The 26,695-nt window shown below is 37.8% G+C and overlaps 1 protein-coding gene across 7 annotated transcripts in view; it reads left to right on the top strand.

Moving 5' to 3' along the window:
• Positions 1-26,695, top strand: part of LOC126282148 (F-box/LRR-repeat protein 7-like) — a 78,997-nt gene that overhangs the window by 24,377 nt on the left and 27,925 nt on the right. For 6 of the 7 annotated variants that reach the window (XM_049981652.1, XM_049981653.1, XM_049981654.1 and 3 more), the window contains exons 5-7: positions 19,904-20,199; positions 23,783-23,968; positions 25,366-25,646. In XM_049981652.1, coding sequence (XP_049837609.1) covers positions 19,904-20,199; positions 23,783-23,968; positions 25,366-25,646 — 763 coding nt within the window. Of the gene's footprint in view, positions 1-4,945; positions 5,113-19,903; positions 20,200-23,782; positions 23,969-25,365; positions 25,647-26,695 lie in introns of all 7 variants that reach the window. The other variant, XM_049981658.1, reaches the window with a different exon arrangement.

The raw sequence follows: 26,695 nt of genomic DNA, 5'->3' as shown, positions 1-26,695 counted from the left end.
AATTTGAAGATGTTGAAAATATTTTTTTATAATTTAATTTGGTTTCATCAGTGTTGCAAACAAAGTCCACAACAGTCATTTTTGTCCACTTTTTAAAATCAGTTAAAAGAATTTGCTGCATCTGCTGAATTTTTTCACTTTGTATTTCCAATTCATGAATTCCATAATAAGATTTCAGTCTGTATTACCATCTGTTATTTGCCATTTTTTAACTGTAATGTCCTTTCATGGAGTTAAGGACTAGATATCAGTTGCTAGTTGATTATTTGTAAAAATCAACAATATGAAGTTTATATTAAAACTTATCTTATTGTAGCCACATTTATCGGCTGCCTTGCAAACAGTTCCTCTCTTGAACTCTGACATTCAAAAGCATAGACGTGGTGCAACACAGTGCAGCACAGTAGCGATTGGCAACTGTCTTATAACTCAAACAGTAATGAAATGGGTGGGGCAGAGACTGCACAGGGTGTGGGATTGTAGTCCAGCATGACATGTCTGTATGTGCATGGACTAAACTACAAAGATATTTGCTCAGGGTTGGCAGTCCGGATATTGCGAATCTGTGTAACTGAGGTCCAGATAATTGAGTCTGCACAAGTGGAATTTGCATCTTTGTTAAGCATTGCTAGGAGTTTTTTCTTTTTTTTTCAGTGTTGAGTAATTTATCAGGGAAATCAGAGGAACTTAATTAGGTGCCAGTTGCTTGTATTTTATGTGTAATCTTAGTGTTAATGGATTAATTACTGCCCAATACAAGCTGTGTGTGCCATTGATTGCACATTTTTAAGTTTGATTGAGCGATGAACATTTAGATCAAAGATGAATCTTTTTAACCTTGGATTATACTAATACACAGCCCCATAATAGTCCATTGGACTGTTTTGTTATGTGAAGACACAATGGAAAATTTGTTCCAGGATGTTTCGGATCAGGATTTGCTGCTTTGAACAACCAGTAGCCTGCCCATTATGCTTTCACAGTATGCATGCTTTGTGGTCTGATTGAGATTGTTTCAATTGATGTTTTCTTGTGTATATAAAGATTCTCCCTTTACAAAAATAGACAATCACTGAGAAATGGGGGTGGAGTACCTGGGCCGAGTTCATCCAACTATGTGGAGATGCATGTCTCATCTCCGATTGCTAATTTTCCCCAAAGTTCCTTTGTCATAATGTTCTGTCACTTCAGATGCACACAAGGTTGTTTCAATCTTAGTGTTGGCGGTATTCTTCATGCTTATAATTCTCACTTGGAGAAAATAGCTAAGCCACTAAATTATCATGCTTGAAGGATTCAAATTCTGATAAGTAGATTTAACATCTTTGGTGCCCTTATTTTCAGGTAAATTTCAGATTAATAGCTTACAGCCAGTGCAGTGTTTCCCACCAATTCTCCTCTTGCTTTTACTGTCTGATGCACTTTACTATGATTTTTCACGATTTCTTTTAATCATTGGAGAGTTTATTTAAAAAAAAATCGTGGTCAATTCTTGTCCCTTTTGAACTGATTGAGTACCAAATCTGACAGCCTCAATGTCTAAACAACCACCACCACCACCATATTTTTACTAAGGTTCTGTCTAGCTGAAAAATGATCGAAACTCTTGCTCCATTTTGAATGACCTTATGTTGTCATTAGGGACCGGAAAATTGCAAAATTTGTATCCATTTTTATTTTTAAATGATTAGATGACAAAAGGTCGTCACACTACATGTTGGAGACAAGGTATTAGTGGTTTGAAATTGGCTCTTTAAAAAAATGATTGACGAACTTTCTGACTGGAACATTGACTTTTGCCAAAAATTCAAGTGTTTTTCTGAAATTGCCTTATTCTTTTGGCAGTTTTTAAGCTTTCAACAAATGCTTGGTCTGTTGAGAATCAGCAGCATTGTCTCACTGAGGGGCTGCATGTGTATCTGATTTAAGTTATTCAACATTATTTTTCTTTTCCCACCCTGTTCAATAATTACAAAATCTGCAGAATATTAATTTCAGCCTTTTGTTGGGGTTCAGTTGTGCTACTCATACTTAACAATACTACAAATAGAACCTATGAAGCACATAACATAGAAGTAGAATAGAAAATAGCTCCATTTACAACACTGCAAATAGAACTGACAAGGCCCATAGCATAAAACTATAGAACTAGAACTGAAGATATCTCCATTCACACATCAGAATAATTATTTCGGTGTAGTCAAAATACACTGACAGATTTTGTTTTTCAGTTGCAATAGTGCAATGTCTGGACACTATTGTTTGCAGACAGCCTCAAGTTTAAACTACTATTGTTTGACTACCTGAGGGGAGGAGAAGGGAGTGAGTGATCTGGCGAAACAATCCGTGCCTGCCTAGCAGCATCTTGTATCCATGCTCAGAATTTCTGAGAAAGCGGAATTGACACAAGGTCACAGGATTGCCAATCCCTTCCAGTGTTGAGGGTCCTAATCAAATTTGATGATGTACCAGAATTAGCCTTTTCACTTCTCAAAATGAGAAAAGAGGAGCAAGGGAACAGCTACTGTGTAATTGCTTGCTGAAGTTGGCATAGTATTGTAAACAAAATAGTTCAGGCCTTACCTCATACAGTATTTGATGCAAACCCTTTTCAAAACACTCAAGACCTAAAACTGCCATGATAAAATCTTCCACATTATATGAACGTCTGCTAGCAGACAAGTATTTGCTCTAAGGTGTTAGGTCCTATGCCTAAGCTTGATTATGCGGCATGTATCTTACACAGACGATTCTGGCACCTGCAGTTCGCATAGCACCAGATAAAAGTGCACTGGGACGTCATTGTGTTCATGGGCTTTCTATCTAGCAAACACATTTTTACACACATTATTTTCCCAAACTGGGTTTTGTCAGATGACATGCAATACCAGTGACTGAAAACTGGTTACATTTTAGATATTTATGCACAAAAGACTTGTTTTGGACTAACACCTATTTCAAAATAGTGCCTATTAGGTAACTTAACATTTGTGCGTTTTGATGCAGAATTTGCCCTTGTATTCACATTTATTGCAAAATTTAAATTTTTCAGGCCCCTAGTCATAAGTTCGATCAGTGGTAACATTGGAATGTAATAGAGGATATGAATTGTGGTTCAGATTTAAAGAATGGTTATGTTTTAAAAGCAGTTCAGTTAAGATTGTTTAGAAATTAATTTGATTGCAATTGAATTGACATTCACCATGTTAGGTATAGACCTACTATTCAAAACACACGTGAAAATTTCATCCAGCCTGGGATTTCCCCATTATAGTAACGTATTGCCTTGACCACTCGAGATATCTGTGTGAGCTCCTCAGTCTGACCCAGACATCTGCATGTCTCGCTGTCTACCTCCTAATATTGTTGCTCTTTAAACAATTATCTAATATTCACAACATTACTTGGCTTAACCAGTGGAAAATCCACTGTGGAAAATGACAGTATGAAAAGGATAGATTGCTACTCACTACATAGAGATGTTGAAGTCACTGACATGCACAACAAAAAGACTGTTGAACATTTCAGCTTTTGCCCAAAAGGCCTCCTAAAATAAATAAAAAAAACACATCGACGTAAGCATAACTCGCACACATGTAACCACTCTCTGGCAACTGAAGCTGGACTGCAAGCAGCCATGTGGGGGTAAGGAAGTGGCTGAGGTGGGGAAGGGGAAGATATCAGGGTGGTGGTGGAGGGTGTAGTGCTGCTTGAGAGAGCATGCAGAGACATAGTGGGGAAAGGTAGGGTTGCTAGATGTAGTCTGGATGATAAAAAAGATAAGTGAGGTGGAAAGAATAGTGGTGCATTGGTGGAGTAGAAGGCTGTTTAGTGCTGGAATGGAAGCTTCACTGTTCATGCCAGTGGTCGACAAAGAGCTATGGTGCCTTTCTTTGCACAGTCTCTTGTTTTGGCTTGGTGATAGCAGGGTGTATACGACCCTGGAAAAACCTGGGAATTTATCATCCGGGAGAAAACTGGGACAAACCCGGGAATTTTTTAGAATTCCGGGAATTTTCCATGGTTTTTGTTTTCAGTTAAATTTTTGTAATTTTGACTGGTAAGAACTGATGCTCTAACAAAAGGTATAACTGTATCCCACTACTGCAGAATAACACTTATACAATAAAACATAAACAAGAGAAAAACGAAAATAACTTAAATCGCAAAGGAAATGTGCCATATACGAAGATACAGTGCCCATGCAAGTGGGTGCCAACAGCAAAATGTGTCAAAGCCTTTAAGAAGACTATGCAATGCTTTTAGATTAGATTTACTTTCATTCCAATTGATCCATAGTGAGGAGGTCCTCCAGGATGTAGAAAATCTCAGAAAAACAATAATAAATGACAAAAACTAAAACAAATAAGCTAATGTACCATTCCACAGGCCCCAAGTCGAATGATCATTTTTTTTTATGAACACTGTATGAAAGTCATTTTACAAATACTGGTGCACTTAATTTAAAATAAAAAGTTTATTTACACACACACACACACACACACACACACACACACACACACACACACACACACAGCCTCCAATGTGTGTGAAGTCACAACTGTTTACAGTAGATTCTTTTTAGAAGTTATTAAGAGCAGGATCATGTGCATGTGCAGTTGAGTTGCGTTTGCATAGTAGATTCTCCATCTTCTGGCTACAGGAATGTGGCTATTGGCTGTGCAAGCAATCGCAGTACTGGGAAAAGGGGTGCCAAATTCATATTCTAGAGGGAAAAAACTTCACAAAGCGCTTCGCATCCAGTGCACGTTGGTATATCAATTATTCATATGATTTCAAAATGCATACCTGTTGGTTTTTAACATTTTTGAACACATTCTAAGTTGATTTCTGAATGAACTGTAAGTTGATTTGTGAATGCATGCATAGTGTATGTTATGTCTCTGGGAGAATCCTAGTCTCATCTAGAAATAATTTTCTGCAGACAAAAGGGGACGGGGCTATACGAGCTGAACGGAGTAAAGCTGAACGGATGAATGCCAATCGCTGTCTGATTATGTGGTGGATTAGGTTTGCGAATGATCGGCGTTGTTATAATTACTAGCGAAATCCATAATTCAGACTACCAGAATGGAAATAAACGACTAACAGGTGAGAAAGATTACATATTATCTTCTCAGTGTATTCAAGAGAATGAAATTTTGACAGAAAATTTTTGGCCAGATTGCTACTCTAGTAAGGACCAGTTGTACAGTCCCCGGCTAGCAGCTGCTGAACTTCTTTTCTGGAAACGACGCGGAAAAGTGTTGTACGAACATGTAACAACGCCTAACCAGAGAATAATTGCGGGATAACTAAATCTGCGATTCTGGTAGGGTTAATGAAGTTGATCGGTGAAAAAATTTTGACAAAGACAGGAATAGCTACAGAATTGATGAGAAGATTGTTAGAATGAGGGAGAAGAAATGGGTACATCACAAATTATGGAAGAATAAGAAGATACAAAATTTATATAAAAATTTCATAATACTACTTTTTCAATCTTGTGCTTGAGAAACTGGTGTGTATGAATGAAATGTGAAACAATTTCCTAACAAAAAACTTTTTGCTTGTTGTAAACCTAATAAAGGTGTATCTGCGAACAAGGAAAAAAATTGGATTTCCCAGTTAAAAATACACTTTCTCTCGCAAGTGTATAACTTTAGTCCTTTGAATGATTATGCTTTTATATGCGGACATAGAATTTCCCGGTGCTATCAAAAACTAAACACAGGGAAAAAATGTGTTTTGAAAAGATCTTTGATGTGCAGCAACATGTTACTTTCTTAAGCATTGAAATTGAGACTGCGATGCACTTTTGTAAGCCAGTCATAGCTCAGGTCACGTGATCTCGCCAGCTGATGAAAATGGGTATTCAGAGCTTAGAACACATGATGTAGTCAGCCAATAGCAACATCACTGTTAAGTAGTGTGAACACACAAACAGAAAAAGTTAATGGTTTAAATTAATATACATAGTGTTGCTACATGAAACACAATGCTTTCACATATAATATTGGTTGGGCTCGAAATTCTTCTAAATGGCTCGTCATCAAAGAATTTATTTTTAAATGAGAGTGAAACGCTCTGTGATTTAAGAAATTCATTGCATGTTCCTGCATATAGGTCCGGTGTAACTGCCAGAATGGTACTTGATGGTAAGGCTTTTCAAACCACTGTTCGGAATATCTTCCCGCGATCTGTTAGAAATAGGTTTGTTTCTGCAGTTGTCAGAGAGCACCAGATGACAGGCATCACCGCACTTGTGCAGCTTCGATGTCGTAGGGAGCCCTTATGTTCGTATGTGTAAAACATTAAAACATCTTACATTATGTCATAAAAGAAACAAGACATCAGAGGATACTCAGAGCATCGAAATTTTGTGACCCATACTAAAATGTGCACATTTAAATCTCCAGAGTCCCAGTGAAGTAGGCAATGACCTGATATTAAGTTTTCAATGTGGTTTTAAGGATATAAATTTTCTTGGAGTACCAGTACTGTGTTTTCTCATGTTTGGTTCTTTATTATGGCCTAATGCCATATGTGCTAGAAGTTGAAAATATGCACTTGAAATGCGGCGAAAAGTGTGTGGACTTAAACACTTGTTTTCAAATATATTGTCTGCCTCAGTGGAAAAGATTAATAAAAGAAAATTTCTTTAACAAACAGACAAAAATAACATTGTTCTGCAAGGCAATTAACCTATTGAGTCCCAAAGATAAAATAAGTGATGAAAATTGTTTTCAGTGTTATTTTTATTAGTCTTACACATAATTACATTCAGGATTACATTATTTGTATTTTTATTTTTGTACAGTCCAAAATATTTTAGGTACACATGTGGACTTCAGGTCTTAACTGGCAAATAAATAATTCATTGAAAAACAGATTAAATTTTTTGTTGATGGAATTTTACAAAACAGTTTTTAGTCACACAAATCAACATTTTACTTCTTGCACAAGGTTCTTGTGCAGGATTTGCAATCTTCAAAAAGACATATAGAAGCATTCTTTGCCTCTACGTATTGGGGAAGATGATCAATCCGGTCATATGGTGTTGGCTTCCTTGGCATGGAAACAACTTTTCTTTCAGGTTTATTGTCTTCATCTTCTCCTGAGCTGTCGGTGATTTCCTGTTAATCGAAGATTATTTCTTTGGAGAGTTGACCCTCTGACATGAGAACCCTTTATCAGTACATTGGCCACATTGTCTGAAGTTTATTAGAGACAGTTTGTTACACTTTGGTACTACTTCTTTTGTACATAATCCAGCAATTAATAACTAAATCAATAGAATGGTTAGCCTGAAAGTCGATTTTCTTGTTCTGGTATTTGACCTGTAGTGGGCCATGAATCTGTTACATAGGTCAATACCACCCATGTTAAAAGTTTAACTCTTCACAATAGATGATTGTGGTACATAAATACTTCTGTTCTGCATCTTTGACCATCACTTACAAGTAACTTGTGGCTCACTCCCAACACAAGATGATACCAAAATGACAGCCTTATCTTTCCATTTAAGTGCACACACCTTTTTGTCTTCCCTCCCATATTCATCTCATTCACCTCTGTTTAGATCGCAATCAGTTTTGAATTTTGAAGCCGCATCAGAAAGTCTGTTTATCATTAACAGTACCTCTTTGATATATGTTGTTGCTTAAGAGCAGCTCAGTTGACAATGTCTAAAAAAAAAAAATTTCGCTATATATCACATGCTGCCCATTGTTTGGAACTGTCAGTCAACAAATTAATTACACTTGCACCTAAACTTACTTCTTTTAATTCAGTGTTAGGCACTGTTCCTTTGCCACTACATATTATGAAGTCAAGAACTAAACCATCTGATGATGCCAAAATAGTTTTTCAACCCAAGAGGATTGGGTTTCGATGGCACATAAGTTCTCATTGCACATCTGCCAGAGAATCATCTGCTCAATCAATTGATAGGTGCTTAGATCATGGCAAAGCGAAACTTATTCCTGAAAACATTAATCAAAGGCCTCACTTTCCAAAGTTTGTCACTCCTATCTTGGTCATGCAAATTATTTACAAAATGTAAATGATTGCGTAACTTGAAGTATCTGTCCCGAGTTAGAGTATCACTGATGAGACAGATCAAGTAGCCTTCTCAGTACATCTTGGCTTGTGGTAGCTTGAGCATACCCATTAGAATTTCAATGCCAACAAAGGAAAGAGTTTCGTTCTTATTTGTGTTCAAATTCTTACTATTACTTTGCACACGATATAGGTTTGTTTGTTCTGCAACAACATTCCAAAAATTCTTATTATATTCGAAAAAGTATTCAGCAGGATCCCTTAACACACCATTCGTCATATCTTCGAAATTATATTCACCTTGTTTTGCATTTTTTGGAGCACTTCCATTTCAACTTAACGTTTATGTCCACTGTCCTGCAACAAACCAGGCGTAGGGTCTTCTATTTTGATGTCTGCTTGTTCAGTATTGACTATAGATTCGGGGATAGCCTCCTCATCTGACAATTGTTTTCTCTCATCATCTGAAAGTGAACTGAAGTCATTATCCTCCAGCAACCGAAGTACATCTTCATCGTTGATTACTGAAAATAATGCCATAAATTAATTTTTGATGTTTAAATAATCGAGATTGTAAACATTATATAATATTTTTCCACAACAATTGGATAATTATGAGGATTTCTTCACACAATACCATAACAACTAAAACTTCACAATGAATAAGGTAAGCAGGAAGACTGAGGTTGAGACCTGAAGGTCACATACGTGTAATTCGTTTTTCGATGTCCACTGTATTCACAATAAGAGAATTTTGAAAAACTGATCAATCACATTTGTGACTATTTTTACATATGTAAAGCAAAAATAAAGTAAAGTTAGTATATAGAATAAGGTATTATTTTGAATTACCTTCAGAGTGTGTGCTGTGTGTAGCAATTTTGCCGACACGAATCGTCAAAACATCAGAGGGCACTGCAAGCAGATTGTGGTGCAATCTGGTGGCATGGACTGAAACTATGAAGCTTCTACAAACGTGTACTAGAGGTATTTAGTCGATAGAACCTGTTCATAAGCTTCATGAAATAAAACCACGAAGTCCACGCATGTGGACCCACGGACTGAGGTGGTCAATGCTTGAATGTCAGAAAGGTAGAAATAAAATAAAATCTGCTACTAACAACGCATTTTAGCCTTCCGTAATTATGTGACTGTATTTTAATTCACTTGATAGCTCCTGGCCACAGAAATCTGTTTTGTTTTCATTTGACGTGATAGTAGTAAACGAAGAGGAAACAGCAAAATCACTAAACGTGGGTCATGTCGAGACTACCCATTTCCCCACTGTAACTCAGACTGCTCTGCGCATCAGCCATTGATCTAAGATATTTCGAAACCTGGGCAATACCTCGCCACTCCCTTGAGCGTTTGAGATAGGATGTTAAAAACTAAAAAAATGGAATTTTCAAAAATATGTTCATTTTGTAGTGCACATCTTTCTGAAGAGTCTGATACATAAAACGTGTGTTCGAGGAAATGTAATGACACATGTTATTTGGGCGTAAGTGTGCCAAAGTGCAGTGTCTCGCCTTCTCACACAGCATTCTCCTATCGCACGTCACTGTACTTCTCTGTGGAATTGAAACATGTATCTTTTGTAATGGATGCCATTAAACCATTATTCAGAACAGTGGAAATTAAAATGTTCTCTGGTGCCTCTCTGCCTCGGTGGGTTCGATATACTGTCCCTCTTTTTTTTAAAAAAAAGAAGACTTAACAAAATTTGCCCTCTTTGGCCTATGAGTTAACAACTTGCTACTTTGTGTGACATAAAATTAGTTGTTGTTGTTGTTGTTGTTGTTGTCTTCAGTCCTGAGACTGGTTTGATGCAGCTCTCCATGCTACTCTATCGTGTGCAAGCTTCATCTCCCAGGACGTACTGCAACCTACATCCTTCTGAATCTGCTTAGTGTATTCATCTCTTGGTCTCCCTCTACGATTTTTACCCTCCACGCAGCCCTCCAATACTAAATTGGTGATCCCTTGATGCCTCAGAACATGTCCTACCAACCGATCCCTTCTTCTGGTCAAGTTGTGCAACAAACTTCTCTTCTCCCCAATCCTATTCAATACTTCCTCATTAGTTATGTGATCTACCCATCTAATCTTCAGCATTCTTCTGTACCACCAAATTAAATAAGGGATACATAAACCCAGTAAAGACATGAGACAAGCAAGACATTACACATTTCTTAAATCCTTAGCTCCTATAATTTTTTTTCTCTCTGATCTTGATACAGCTTTACATGGTGTGCCTTCCTTTCTGCGAAAGAATCTATTACCTCGTCAAAGTTAATCAAACATTTTCTACCTGCAAAGTCGAAATGTCAGTCTAATACTGAAAAAGCTGTTAATACAAATAGGACCCAAGACTGGTATGGTTTCCCGATCTGATTGTCTCTTTTGTCACTTTTTGCTAGATAAAACAAAATTGGCCTTTCTAATACTGCAACAGTTGTCTCACACACGCCAAATAAACGAGACTGTTTGTGCCAAAACAATCTTTTTTGTAACAGAATAAAATTCACAAAGTACCAATATCAAATGCCTATAAGGTCTACTACTAGCAAAAAGCTTTACAGTAGGAAATAGCTTCACACTTCATTCATATGCTCCAGTTTCTCAAGCAAGAGATCGAAAAGTAGTACTACGAAATTTTTATACAATCTTGGAATTGTCATATTGTTCCATAATTTGTGTGATGTCCTCGTTTATTCTCCTTCCTCCTTCTAACAAATAGTCTTCTTATCACTAATTCTGTAACTATTCCTGCCAGTGTCAGCTTATTCGCAGGTTAACTTCCCTAACTCTGCCAGAATCACCGGTTTAGTTACCTTGCTTTTATTATCTGGTTAGGCATTGTTACATGTTCGTATAACGTGTTTTCCATGCTTATTCCAGAATAGAACCTAGAGCGGCTGCTAGTTGGGACTGTGCAACTGGCCCTTACTAGTATATTGATCTGGCTAAAAATTATGTGTCAATTTCGTTTTCTTGTATATGCAGAGAAGGTAATATGTAATCTTTCTTACCTGTTATTCATTTATTTCCGCTCCTGTAGTCTGAATCTGTGGATTTTGTTAGTAATTACAACAACCTCATCATTCGCAGACCGAATCAACCACAGAGACAGTGGTTGGCATTCATCCTTACTCCGCTCAGCTCGATAGCCCCTTTTTGCTTGTAGGGAAGTTTGTTCCTACATGAGACGAGGATTCCCCTGACAGACATAAGGTATACAAATCAATTTGAGATTCATTCAGAAATCAGCTCGGAATGTGTTCAAAAACTGACAGGAATGTGTTTCAAAGTCATATGAATAATCGATAAACGAATGTGTACTGGTTGCTAGTTGCTTTGTGAAACGGTGAACTGAGGGGTGCACAGACCACTCTATATTGGTATTTCTAGTAACTTTTTATGTAAGATTGGCCATCAGTTTTGCACTGCATATCAGAGTAGTTAGTTTTGGTTGAAGTTGTCCTCTAGTCAGATGATTCCCCACCCCTACGGCTTCACAAGACTTGCAGAATGTAGGTTTCATTTCTGAAATGGTGGCGAAAATACTCTTATTAAAACAGTCTAAAGATTTGTGATTATGTTGACAACATATCCCAAAAACCAGCTCAGTGCAGTGAATTACTTGCATGTGTCATTCAGTAATCGTACAGTATTTATTGACTTTGCATTGTTATGGATTCCATGACACTTTACCATCAATGAAATTGGTCACTGGACAAACAGTCTGAGAAGGATCTCTGTGTACATTGGAAACTTGTTCACAATTTGTTCTACCTAGTTGTAGTTATACTTTTTGTACATAATGAAATTGATATACTGTCTACAGGAAAATTAGAGACCTTTGGAGATAAGAGAACCACTTGTATGAACATAAAGAGCTCAGATGGAAACCCAGTTCTAAGCAAAGAAGGGAAAGCAGAAAGGTGGAAGGAGTATATAGAGGGTCTATACAAGGGCGATGTACTTGGGGACAATATTATGGAAATGGAAGAGGGTGTAGGTGAAGATGAAATGGGAGATACAAAAATGCGTGAAGAGTTTGACAGAGCACTGAAAGGCCTGAGTCGAAACAAGGCCCCGGGAGTAGACAACATTCCATTGGAACTACTGACGGCCTTGGGAGAGCCAGTCCTGACAAAACTCTACCATCTGGTGAGCAAGATGTACGAGACCGGCGAAATTCCCTCAGACTTCAAGAAGAATATAAGAATTCCAATCCCAAAGAAAACAGGTGTTGACAGATGTGAAAATTACCGAAGTATCAGTTTCATAAGTCACAACTGCAAAATACTTACACAAATTCTTTACAGACGAATGGAAAAACTTGTAGAATCTGACCTCGGGGAGATCAGTTTGGATTCCGTAGAAATGTTGGAACATGTGAGGCAATACTGACCCTACGACTTATCTTAGAAGCTAGATTAAGGAAGGGCAAACCTACGTTTCTAGTATTTGTAGACTTAGAGAAAGCTTTTGACAACGTTGACTGGAATACTGTTTCAAATTCTAAAGGTGGCAGGGGTAAAATACAGAGAGTGAAAGGCTATTTACAATTTGTACAGAAACCAGATGGCAGTTACACGAGTCGAGGGACATGAAAGGGAAGCAGTGGTTGGGAAGGGAGTGAGACAGGGTTGTAGTCTCTCACCGATGTTATTCAATCTGTATATTGAGCAAGCAGTGAATGAAACAAAAGAAAAATTCGGAGTAGGTATTAAAATCCATGGAGAAGAAATAAAAACTTTGAGGTTTGCAGATGACATTGTAATTCTGTCAGAGACAGCAAAGGACTTGGAAGAGCAGTTGAACGGAATGGACAGTGTCTTGAAAGGAGGATATAAGATGAACATCAACAAAAGCATAACGAGGATAATGGAATGTAGTCAAATTAAATCGGGTGATGCTGACGGAATCAGATTAGGAAATGACACTTAAAGTAGTAAAAGAGTTTTACAATTTGGGGAGCAAAATAACTGATGATCGGACAGGATATAAAATGTAGACTGGCAATGGCAAGGAAGGCGTTTCTGAAGAAGAGAAATTTAACATCGAATATAGATTTGTCAGGAAGTCGTTTCTGAAAGTATTTGTATGGAGTGTAGCCATGTATGGAAGTGAAACATGGATGATAAATAGTTTGGACAAGAAGAGAATAGAAGCTTTCGAAATGTGGTGCTACAGAAGAATGCTGAAGATTAGATGGGTACATCACGTAACTAATGAGGAGATATTTAAGAGAATTTGGGAGAAGAGAAGTTTGTGACAACTTGACTAGAAGAAGGGATAGGTTGGTAGGACATGTTCTGAGGCATCAAAGTATCACCAATTTAGTACTGGAGGGCAGTGTGAAGGATAAAAATCGTAGAGGGAGACAGAGATGAATACACCAAGCAGATTCAGAAGGATGTAGATTGCAGTAGGTACTGGGAGATGACCCTGCATCAAACCAGTCTCAGGACTGAAGACAACAACAACAACAATGAAACCTGGGATTCATATTTATTAGATGGCAAAATCACAGTGTCAGTATGTGTTGAAGAGCCTGTTCTGAAATTTGTTTTGAAACTCTCATTTAACACAATGCAAATAACACTAGCTAGAAAGAGTCTATGTTGGTGGTGATACATTCAAGAATACTTTTAGCAGATGTATGTGTTGCTAATGGAGTCAGTTTGGTACTTCATTCCTATTAAGAGCTAGAAATAGTATTGTTTTCATGTGTGTATTGACATGTCTCCAATTTTTACAACAGTGATTAAAGCACTGGACTGGTATGTGGGAGGAGAAGGATTGAAATTCCTACTAGGTCATCTAGGTTTTGGTTTTGTCTGATTTACAGAAATCTTTAAAGATGAGTACGTTGGTGATGGCTTTGTCTTTGACAACTTCGTTGTTGAAGTATGTTGAACATAAATTTATTTTAAAATTCTACTTTTTTGGTAGATGGTCATGTGGCGATTCCACATGCTTCTAATTCTTCATTTGTTCATGTTTTTTTGATTGTCCTTGGTGTCTTGGTACTGCATTGCTACACTGGCTGAAAAATGGGTTGTGGATTCCCGCACTGACTACTTCAAATGATGTCGCCAATAGATGCACAATTAAGTTTTACAATACTTTAATATCACTGTTCACAACCCCCTAATAATACACAGCTATATGTGTATGGCCAGTGCACTATTGTTAAACTTTCCATAAGCCTCATTAATACAGGTTGTATAAAACCCGGGAATTTTTTCATCCAGGAAAAACCGGGAATTTTTCATGTTTTAACTTCAGTTAAATTTTTGTAACTTTGCTAGAGAATCAATTCTTACCAGTCAAAGAATGTTACCGAATCCTGGTAATAGAGAATGATGCTGCAGCAATAAAATATAAACGAGAGGAAAAATAAAACATTAATGGCAAAGGAAATGTGCCATTCACATCAATAAAACACCGTACCTGCACAAGCATCTGCAAACAGAAAAAATATGTCAAAGGCCTTACGCAAAAACTATGTAATACTTTGTAACAGTAAACTGTTTCCTATGAGTGTGACGTCACAACTGTTTACTTTAGGTTCGTTTGACCAGTTGGCCAGTGGGCTCATGCACATGCGCAGTTGACTTGTGTATGAGCAGTACTTTCTCCCACTTCCTGCTACTTGAGGTGTGGCTGTTAGCTGTATCGGCAGTCGCAGCAAGCAGCCAGATATCGAGAAAATTTTTTTTCTCGCACCCTAGCTTCCAGATTACTGCATGTGCAGGTGCAGAGGTCTAAGTTGTAGTGGAAGTGGGTTAGTCTCCCCTTGCGTTAAGTGATTTTGCTGTTTCCTCCTTGTTTACAGCTCCCACATCAAATGAAAACAAAACGGATTTCTGTGGCTGGGAGCTATCAAGTGAATTATAATACATTCTCACAATTATGGAGGGCAAAAATATATTATTAGTTTCAGTTTTATGATTTTATTTTGTTTTCAAATTATTAAGTCAAGCATTAATTGCCTTATTTTTGTCAGCTTGCTAAATAAATTTGACTTTATTAATCTTTCTGCTGAGGCAATAAATTTATTTGAAATGAAGTGTTTCATTCCACAGCATTGACTAGTTCAAACTGTTTGAATTTCAAGTGCACGTTTTCATCTTCTGCCGTGTATGGCATTATGCCATAATAAAGAACCAAATATGAGAGAGTACAGTACTGGTACGCCAAGAAAATTTACATCGTGGAAGCCACACCGAAAAGCTTAATATCAGATGGGACCTACTTCATTGTGAATCTGGAAAAAGACCAATGTGCACTGCAAGCCAAATTATGCATTTCAGTATGGTTTGCGAAATTCCGATGCTTTCAGAGTATCCTCTGATGTCCTGTTGAATGGCGTAATGTAAGCTCCTTTAGTGCTTTATACATTCGAACATGCAGGCTTCCTACACTAATGCAGCTGTGCATGTGCAATAATGCCTTTTTCTGGTGCTCTCTGGCAACTGCTAAATTGAATGTTTCCAACAGCCTCGGGATAGGATTCTGAACGGTGGTTTGAAAAGCTTTACCTTCAAAGTAAATTACTTTTCATGCAAGGTAAATTGTTACATGTGAGAAAGTGGGATGAATTTCTTGAATCACAGAGCGTTTAAATTTGAACATTTGAGGACCAGCCACTTACAAGAATTTAGAGCACAGAAGCTCAGACATTGCAAAATAGATAGATATTACATGTGAAAGCTTAGCTTCTCTTGTAGCTTATTAATCTCTGAGATCAATATTACACATGAAAGTTTAGCTTTTCTTGTAGCTATGCTATGTATATTAACGTGAACCGTTAACTTTTCCTGTGTGTTCACGCTATGTAACAGTGATCTTGCTATTGGTCAACTATAACACGTGTCCTTTGCTCTGAATATCTGGTGTCATCTGCTGGTGAGACCACGTGGCATGAGATATGATTGGCTTACAAAAGGACATTGCAATCTTGATTTCAATGCTCCGGAAATTAACGTGCTGTGTTCGGTTAAAGTCTAATTTGTACTTAAGTAATATGAAAATATGCAGTGTATGTATGTTGTTTCCAGAACTTCCCCTGCTAGTGTATAAAACATTAACCATTCAAAGGTATGATAAGTTTTAAAGTTTCGAGGGAAAATCAATGGAAAATCTGTCACCTAGCACTCAGTGTATTTTCGCCTGGGAAAAGTATATTTTTTAAATGGGATATCCAGGTATAATCTGGGAATTTTTTTCCTTGTCCATGTATACACCCTGTAATAGTTCGCAGGCAAATCTCCACATACAGCTAAAACAGTTTCTTGTTAAACATCTACAAGCAGTAGAACCTAACCACAAAGTTAAGTTCTTGGATAATAATCAGGTACGTATGGAAACACAGTGCCACTCGTATCTTTACCCACGGCCTAATTGTCAGGAGTCGCTGCTACAGCCTTGACACTCTAGATGGGGATGAGATGCGAATACAAGAACTCAACAAAAGTTCTCTTAGCCTTTCTCACCTCAATTCTCCCCAATTCTCCCCAATCCTACCTACATGTGGTGCCCCTGTTAGGCTGAGCAACCCAGTGGAAGGTTGGGTAACCAATCCCAGCAGGAAACTGGATCAGTGAGTCAACAGGATGTGGAGGACAGTGGAAGGCAGTGGGAAACTACCACTGGAATTACTTCTCTAGATGTTCCTGGGATGGACCTCTCTGTACAATATTCCGGAGGCAAAGCTTCTCCTCAGTTGGATCTCCGGGAGGGGAATACGAGGATTTCAGAGATTAGGGCAAATGGGAAAGGAAGGAAGGAAGACTTATTGAGGATTGGGACTTTGAATGTTTTGACCCTATTCCAGGAAGGGAAATTAGAACACGGCAAACATGAAATGACAAGAAACAATTGGCATGCCATAGTTGGCGAAGGACCAGAAGGAAAAGCTCTGGGAAAATTTGGACTGGGAGAAAGAAATGAGAGGGTGAAGATTCTTGGAATACTGCAATGAAAATTTCATGGTAGTTGAAAATAATATATTTGGTAACCACAAAAGATGTTGTACTTGGATATGTCAATTTGACAACAAAAGATATCAAATTGATTACCTAATGATACAACAAAGGCACTGTAATTGCCTAAAGAGTGTCAAAAGCTATCCAGGGGCAGATATTTATTCAGATCAGCTATTAGGAATAGCTGGGGTTCTAGTTAAATTGAAAAGAACCTGGAAAGGACAGAAGGAAGAGCACATTAACTTTGAGAAACTGAAAGACAAAGGCAGTTGTGAAAAATTTGAGAATGCAAATCATGAAATCGTGATGAAAGGACAGGAGACAGTGCATAGAAAGAAGATATGATCACTTTAAAAAATAGGATCAGAAAGGGAGCTAAGGAAACACTGGGAGTCAAGGAAAGGAAAAAGTAAAGAAAGAATGGGTAACACCAGATATGATAACCAAGATGGATGATTGCAGGAAATGGAAAAATGTAAACACAGAAGATGGAAAGTGCAACTACAGGAGGTTAAATAATGAATTAAGAAGGGAAACAGAAAAAAGCAATGGAGAAATGGCTGACAGAAAAGTGACAAGATAGAGAAAGGAGGAAAATGATTTGATGTACAAAGAAACAAAGGATTTGACATTCAGGGGAAAGGAGAAACACTGGACTAAAGGAAGTTGAGGCAGCAGACAGTAAGATGGTGAGTGAACCCCAAGAAATAATGAGAAGATGGAAAGAATATATAGGATGGCTATACACTGCAGACAGCCAACCAAGTCAAGACTTTGGGATAGAAGAAAAAGATGAAGTTGCAGGAGATGACGAACAATTTGGTTTCAGGCGAGGAATGGAACCAGACATGCCATTGGACTACTGAGAGTGATATGGGGTACGTGGAGAAGAAAAGGAAGGTGTATGTTGTGTTCATTGATCTTGAGGCTTTTGACTGTGTCAGATGGGACAAACTGTAGGAAATCCTAACATGGGGTTGACTGGAGGGATAGATGGCTAATTAGAAATTTGTATTTGAACCAGGGAGCAAGAGTAAGAATAGGTTGTGTGATGAGTGAAGAAATTGAACTGGGAAGAGGTGTAAGACAAGGTTGTTGTTTATCACCAACACTGTTTAATATATATCTGGAGGAAATTATTAGTGAAGGTTTTGATGGAAGGAGAGGAGTTTGTATAGGGGGACGGACAGTGGAGTGTAGAAGATTTGCAGAAGACAAGATTGTGATGGCAGTGTGTGCAAGAGAGATTGAACAAATGTTAAAGGGTCTAAACACAAAATTAGAATAATATGGAATGAAGATCAAGAAGAAGAAAATGGAAAGCATGGTAATTGGAGGAAAGGAGAGAAAATGCCACATGAAAATAGGGGGAGAGGAAATAGATCAAGTGAGTAACTTCAGTTACTTAAGAAGTGTAATAATGGATGATATGTATTGCTCAACAGAAATTAGGAAAAAAATTGCAAATTCAAAAGGAGGATTGAAGAGGAAACAGAAATTACTTCGTGGACCACTAAACAAAGATCTGAGGAAAAGACTTGCCAAATGTTACATCTGGAGTGTTGCAGTATATGGTGCAGAGACCTGGACATTGAGGAAGGAAGATGAAAGAAGATTGGAGGCACTAGAGATGTGGATATGGAGAAGAATGGAAAACATGAAATGGGAAGACCGAGTAAGGAATGAGGAAGTATTAAGAAGAGTTGGAGAAATTAAGAGGAGTTGAAGAAGAAAGAAACATGCTGAAAGTCGTCAGAAAGAGAAAACTGAACTGGATTGGAGATTGTTTGAAGAGCGACTGTTTATTGAAGGAAGGAATGGTGGAGGGAAAAAGGGAAGAGGAAAAAGATATCAAATGCTGGACAATATCAAAGGAGGCAAATATTCAGAAATGAAGACTGGCTATGGACAGACAAAAGTGGAAGAGACTTAACCCATGACAAGACCTGCTGTAAGGCAGAATACCATCCATACATACAATTGTTTAACACTGATTCCACAGTTAATTTGAAGTATTGTTGTTTTTTGTTCTAACCAGCGCAGGTCACTCGTCTGAAACTCCGCCCTGGACTGACTGTCTCTGACCAAAAATTGGGGCCCTTATATATAATCACAATAATTGGTACTGAAACTGCAAATTGTTTGGAAGTTAAATTTACAGAAATTACAATTAAAATTTAACTCCCTCAATGAAATGAATACATCGAAAAATTGCATCTTTTTAACAGTTTTTCTGCTCTGAGGTTTAGGCTGAATTATTTGTTTAAACCATGAAATTAACAAATATAATTATGCAAGCAATACATATAATGAAACAGTTAATTACTTTGGAATTAATGAAGGGCCGATTTTGCTAACATGTTTTTGAATAGAGCTAAATAGGTACTTTAAGATTGTTAATATTTTGTGTTCCAAATGTTTATTATAAGTATAGAATTTATACTTGTTTATATGTCAACTTCACCCTATAATGTAACTTACTAACTTGGAATAACAAAAATAAATTAGAAAATCAAATACATACTCAAAACTAAGCACAAAATTAGATCTGTTGTTATAATCTTTAAAACTGACGGTCAACCTTTCTCTATTATGAAAATGCAGATTATATTCATGTAAGTTAATGTTAAGTCAAAATGGAAAAAATGAATTTCAAAGAGGCAGAGGACAAAACAAGGGGAATTAAAATTATCCCAGCTTGCTTTGTCAGTGAGAAGGTACTTTTTCTCTAGTGTAGTGCTTGTAGCTATTGCTTAATAAATATTTATTATTGTTGTATAAAACTTGATTATAACCTGTCCATTGTGTACCAAATCAGATCTCTGTATACATATTCACAGAGCCATGATGAAGAGCAAAACCTTGCATGGTATCACACTGAATGGCAAGAGACTATATGTGGCACCTGCCGACAGCTGGCACCAACCATATCAAGCAGCGGATGGTACATTAGTCCTTGATCCTTGGCGGGGATCACAAAGTGCTAGTGCTGGTGGTGCCAAGAAAGTAGCTCCCATACTGCAGCAAGATACAGATGTAGAAGAGTCTCTGTGTATGGTCAATATCCTCAATGATGACTGTCTTATGCATGTTTTTTCCTATCTGTCATGCTATGAAAGGATTGCAATTGAACGAGGTAATTATTAAATGTTTCAGTGAACTTCTGTATATAAATAGTATGCTGTTGAATAGTGTGTGCGTGTGTATCATGTGTACCAGTCTTGTCAAGGAAAGATAATGTGACAAAGTAATTGGAAAAGTTTTTGTTGTTAGAATTTTTTCTGCTGTCTTAGTGATGAAGTTTGTATACCTTGCTGTTAGAGAATATTGTGAATAACTTAAAATTATTCATTCTTTAATCACCTTTCTGTTAGAGAGTATTATTCTAAAACCTAGCATTTTAGCCTTAAGCATTCCTTCCACTTTGGGAGTTACTTGCTGTAAGAGTTAAATTCTGTGGAATGGTTTTCTCATTTCCAGGGAAAGGAAGGGGAAGTAAATAACTGTTGAGCTAGTGCATTGTTCATGCCACTGGACACTCAGCACAGCACCTTCTAGATTTTCTGTAATTTCCTGAAATCCTTTGAGGCAAATATTGGGATAGTTCTGTTGCAAAGGCAAAATTTGATTTCATGCTCTATCCTTTTCCATTCTAAACTTCCACTTTGTTTCTAATGACCTTCCTTCCTATTGTTTGTTGATAGTGTATTAACTGTACAGGCTGATATATTTTCTGAAAATGGTATTTATATCAGCTCTTCCAATTGTTTATTTGGATAAGAAATTTGCTTAATGTTCATAAACAATTATTTCACATTGGCAGCCACTATTGCTCTTCATAGTAAATTTATTAGATGGATTGCTTCTTTTGTTCTGATGATTATCAATCTGACATGATTGTTTTGAAGCCTAAAATATTCCAGCATTTATTTTGTTGCCCATCAGTGTCTATCTGTAGAGGAATTACTGTAACATGTTTCAGGATGTTTATAACAAATGCTTATAATTCGGATGGATAATAACAAACCTTTGCCCTTTAAATTATTGTGTGTTCTTCTACTCTCTCAAAAATATCTGTAGAAGATAATGGGACTGACAATGGGGATGGTAAATTAACTGCCAATTGACTGGTTGTGACAAACTATCAGCCAATCACTTTCTGTGGGGCTTCGAAATGCGTTTGTGCATTGTAAAGAAACAGTGCCCTTCACAACATTATAGCATTGTTAAAGCCTCTAAAGTGTTTCTATTCTTCAAAATTCTTTTGCTGTCTGTGTAATCTTCAACACTATCCACAATTAAGTTCCTGTAGGAATTACTCGCAAAACTTTCTATTTTGTGTTGTTGCACTGAATCACTGTTGTAGGGATAAAGGATGACACGGTACAATTTGGATTCAAACGGGTTCACCCATCAATGGCAGCCTTAAGATAAAATCCAGCAGGTACAAGATGGGTTGGGAAGGTTGGTTAACCTGCCTGTATGTGAAAACATTCTACTAGTACCGTAACTTGCTGAGGTTACAGACCTTGTACTGGCCTTCCGAGTTTACTGTCAGTCACAACGTTTCCCATCATAGAGGAGCTGCTGAGTGATCTGTCCCGCACCTACCCCTCTTATAAAAGCACTGTGTGATGAGATGAATGCACTGCCGCACTGTGAGATGATTTGGGAATAGTGTTTACTTCCAACGGGAAGTTTAGTTTGGCGAGTGATTCTCGTCTGTTGGTATAGTGTGTGCCTGGGATGTGGGACAACCTTGACTGAATTATGAAAAGGGACAAATGAGGTATTAATGTTATTATGGGGCAATATTATGTAAGGTAAATGTATGTTGCAGCTTCCTGTAGTTAGTGACAGCAAGTAAATTGTCATAGCATCTCTGCAGTTCGTGTCTTGTTTCAATCCTATGAACACCAGTATCAGGGTGGTTTGACATGTCTCCTAAATTTCCATGAAAGAAAGGAACATTGGTCATGTGTCAGCTGTGATTGAAAGTGGAGAAAACAGTTTTTTCTGCTGTTAATAAACATCATTTGAAGGGTTGGACTATCACACAAATCAGAGTTAGGTGAAGTTTACATGGCCTCTGCACCATCATTGAAGAGGATTTACTTTTGGATCAGTGAATTTAAATGTGATTGGACGATTACCAAAGATAGTGTGTTCTGGCTGTCCAGTTGTCACCACACAGGATGCCATTGACAAAATTCGTGATATGGTAATGCAAGACCACTGAATAAAATATTGAGAGATTGCTGAGACTGTAGGCATCTCAACCGAGTGCATAGTATCCTGCACAGTGAATTGGCTACGAATAAGCTGTGTGCGAGGTGGGTGCCACAATTGGTCAGTCAACCAAAAGCGCACTCGGCACAACATTTCAACACAGTGTCTGGTGATGTTTAATCACAATCTATAAGACTGTGTGCTGATTTGTGACTGCTGATGAAACCTGGATCCATCGTGATTCTGCTGTCAAAACAATGAAAAGAAGCTGGTGAAAGTGCACCAAAGAAGGCAAAGATTGTTTTGTCAGCTGGTAAGGTGATGGCCAATGTGTTTTGGGATTCCCAAGGAATAGTCATCATCTATTACTTGTAAAAAATCAGTCTTAACTGGACTCTATTTTGCTTCATTGTTGGACTATTTGATTCTTGGATTAGCTGAAAAAGACCAAGGTTGGCACTCAGGGAAGTTTTTTCACCAGTATATAGTACCTTCACTGACATCAATTATGATAATGGTGAAAGTGAATGAATTGCTTTTTGAATTGTTTCTCATTCACCCTATGCACCAAACTTCAGCTGAAGTGACTACTTCCTGCTCCCTAACTTGAGCTTTAATTTGCTTGGAAGAAATTTTCATCAAATGAGGAAGTGATAATAAGTCAATGAGTATTTTGCAGAGTTTGATGGAACCTACATCATTTATGATAGAATGAAAAAGCTAGAGTATTGCTGTATACCAAGTGTATCTCCATCAAAGGAAACTCTATTGAAAAGTAAGGAGAGTTGTTTACAAAACAAACATTCTCATTCTCTCTCTCTCTCTCTCTCTCTCTCTCTCTCTCTCTCTCTCTCTCTCTCTCTCTCTCTCTCTCTTTGTCGAACCATCCTCATACAATTTTCTAAATTTATAAATCTTTCTTTCATAAGAGTGTTTCTCAAGTATTGCAATTTAAGTTCGCCACATTCTCATATTGAGAAAAGTGGTCAGTTTAAAGTAGTTGTATGCCACAGGGTGGCCAGAATGAAACTGTCTTGAATGACATGATGATATTTATGTATTTTTACGTGAGCAGCTGACTCATCGTGATTTTTAGATACTATTCGCAGGTTGTATTGCATGTTTTCTGAAGCAGTTCTATAAAATACCACCATTGGTTTTTATGCAAGCCACTTAAATTTTCCAGGGCTGTTTTATTTTGGCCTCCTTAACTGGAATACATTCGTGTTGTCAGTTGGTGGAGCAACAATATAGTCTTATATTAAAGTTAATTGAAAATTTAAAAAATGGCAGGCTGTATGTAAAACTTTTAATAAATGGCAGTAGAAGGTAATAATTAAGGGAAATAAGAGAGACGGTGTAAGACTTGCTAAAAATATAGTCTGAAGTTGATGGGCAATATAAACTGTTAGTAAGTGAATACTCAGCTTCTCTTAAGTGTTATCCTTCTTAGTTCTCACTGAGTGCTTTATAACATTCTTTATTGTTAGTGTGCAAAAGGTGGCAGTCCATCAGCCAAATGATGTGGAAATCAACTCGTGAACTCTGTGCAAAGAAATTGCGGAATATACATAAGAGTTTGCCAGCCATTATACAGCGCTGTGGTAGCAGTCTAAAGAAACTAGACCTGTCACATGATACACAGACAATAAGCAGAGAGACAGTTGTTTGTGTTGGTAAGTACAAAACTTTAAATGATTAACATACAACTTTCATTGTAAGCATTACCAAGTTAGATGTGGGGTTTCCGTGATAACTTTTATATATATATATATATATAAAGTTAACTTATATACTGATTTCAACAATTCCAGGAAAGATTTTAATGATGTCATATCTACATATGTTAAATAGAACAAGGTCTGTTTTTAATATGAAACACATGGCAGTAATTTCAATCAGTGTCGTTAGTTGTTGGGTTCTAGAGCAAATAGTAATATCACCATGACAACTAGTTGTTTATAATTGCTATCACAATATCTTTGTGTGTTAAATTAGTATGAGTCTTTTTTACCCCCTTCTCCTTTCATGACTTGACCTCTTGGACACTTTCAATGGGGTGTTTGAATATCTGTGGAAGAGTAGCTGGCCAGTCTTCTAAAGCCAAAATCAGGGAAGGTCAGTGTGAAGTAGACACCCTGATTCCACTGGATTCAGGTTTTTACTTGAGGCAGCCATACCATTCCAAGAATGTTACTGTTTTCAAACCATTGCCTCCTAGGTGCTGCTTTGACAAAATTCATTGTCGCACTGATGTCATAGTCTTCAAACCGTTCCTCTGTGTGCAGTGCACAGCACTGTAAAATGCATTCTTATCTTTCCACATCTAAGGGATCTCACACTGATCAAACACCCTCCTATTTTAATACCACCACCTCTCTACTTTGCTGTTGGCACTATGCACAATGGTAGGTAACATTTTTCAGACATTGGCCAAACTCAAACCCTTTCTTTGGTTTACTACAGGGTTATTCATCACTCCAATTGACTCATTCCAGCCGTCCACTGTCCAGTGGTATCACTCTTTACACGACATAGTGTTACTTGACATGGACTCCAGAAATGTGTGGCTTATGAGGAGCTGCTTGGCTTATGAGAAGCTGCTTGTGCATTGTATCCCATTTGTACAAGCACCCAACATTCAGCTGGAATGCTGGTAGCCTGTATATAATGTTTAGCATGGATTGTTCCTTCGTGTTTCCACTCCACTCACATCACTAGCAGTTGCCTTGGGCACCATTAGAAGGATTGATATGTCTGATAATTTGTTATTCAGACAACAGCCAATGTTTAAAGATGCTTATCTCTCCTGGCTGAGCCATTCTGCTGTCTCTGCTTCTGTGCCGACAACACAGCCCTCCCACCTCTTTATGCTAGTGAGTCTATCAGGACATCTGCTGACCAGTTCCGCATTGCATAGGGGTGTCGGGATACTTTTAATCAAATGATGTATAGCCTACCCCCCCCCCCCCCCCCCCCCAGCCTTCTCTCTCTCTTTCTCTGTCTGTCTGTCTTCCACTGAAGCAATAGGGTGTAAAAGTTTTTGCAGGACCTTATAGACTGACTGTTGCAGGGCGTTATTGTAGGGAGCTGGAAGAACTGCGCATAACACATTCTCGGCTTAATGGCTCTACATTGCGGCCTCTCAATGGACCACAACTACGTGTCCTGGATTTAACAGGCTGCTGTGGAATATCAGATCGGGATTTATCTCACTTATTAGTGAAGTGCCCTGTGTTGGAGAGACTGTCAGTTGCAGGATGGTTCCGTCTCAGTGGCTGGGGTCTGGGACGTGTCAGCAACTCACTCCGCCACCTCACATTAGATGGGTGCACAGGGCTTGATGGCAAACAGGTGTGTGCTAACAAATAATTAAGTTCAAGAATATTAAGTTCGTACACATTCTGTACTTAAATTTTAGGAACACATTGTAAGAGGGGGGGAGTGAAGCTTGGATGATTGCACAATTAATTTGAATGATTGTTATAACATTCTCTTTAGTTGAAACCTTATAATTCACTTTCACAGCTGGTATTTGCATTTTTGCTGATATTCCTTGTATGGGCATCAGGCTGTGGTCCAAGGCTTAATTTCTCTGTCTAATGTTTAGTCTTCTCTGTGCTGGAAACATCATCAGAGGCTTTTACTCAGAAAGCAGTTAGTCTTAAATAAGTTCAGCGTGCCAAACTGTTTATATGCATCCACGCAATCCTCGGAATTTCATAATTTTCTAAATGATATTTTGATATAAAGTTCACTATGAAAAAAGAAAGTAGTTTCAATCTTTGATGTATAAGTACTTAAAAAGCACTGTGGAACAACATACCTTAAAGTCTACAGAAAGCCAGTTAACACATATAAATACCTTCACAGAACATTCAATCTCAAGGATGAGCTCGATCATTTAAGAACTTCCACCAGAAGAAATACCTGCTCTTACGGAGGTAAGCAGGACACTACACTCCAAAAAGCAAAATGTTCTGATCAGAAAGAAGATCGCAGTCACATCGGTGTGCGTTTTGGAGCTTGTGTGGGAAAAAATTGGCAGTGTGTTTTGTTTAGCACTAAGGACCGCAACTTGTATAATTTCAGTCCTCCTCCTCTTCTGTTAACTTCCACCAGAAGAAATACCTGCTCTTATGGAGGTAAGCAGGACACTACACTCCAAAAAGCAAAATGTTCTGATCAGAAAGAACGAACTAAATGGGAAGTTTTCCATTTGTAAAATCTGCCATATATATCAACAGCATACTGAGAGAACCTGGTATTGATACAGTGTTTAAACCAACTAGAAAGGGGTGTGAATATTTGAACACAGCAGAGGATCTATGCGCGTTGGTTGCCACTGCAGGAGTATATAAAATACCTCACATTTGGCAAGTGCACTTACAAAATACAAAAAA

This window comes from Schistocerca gregaria, chromosome 7 (genome assembly GCF_023897955.1).
Source record: "Schistocerca gregaria isolate iqSchGreg1 chromosome 7, iqSchGreg1.2, whole genome shotgun sequence".
Taxonomy (NCBI): domain Eukaryota; kingdom Metazoa; phylum Arthropoda; class Insecta; order Orthoptera; family Acrididae; genus Schistocerca; species Schistocerca gregaria.
Note: the sequence above shows the minus strand (reverse complement) of the source record. Positions and strands in the feature narration are given on the sequence as shown.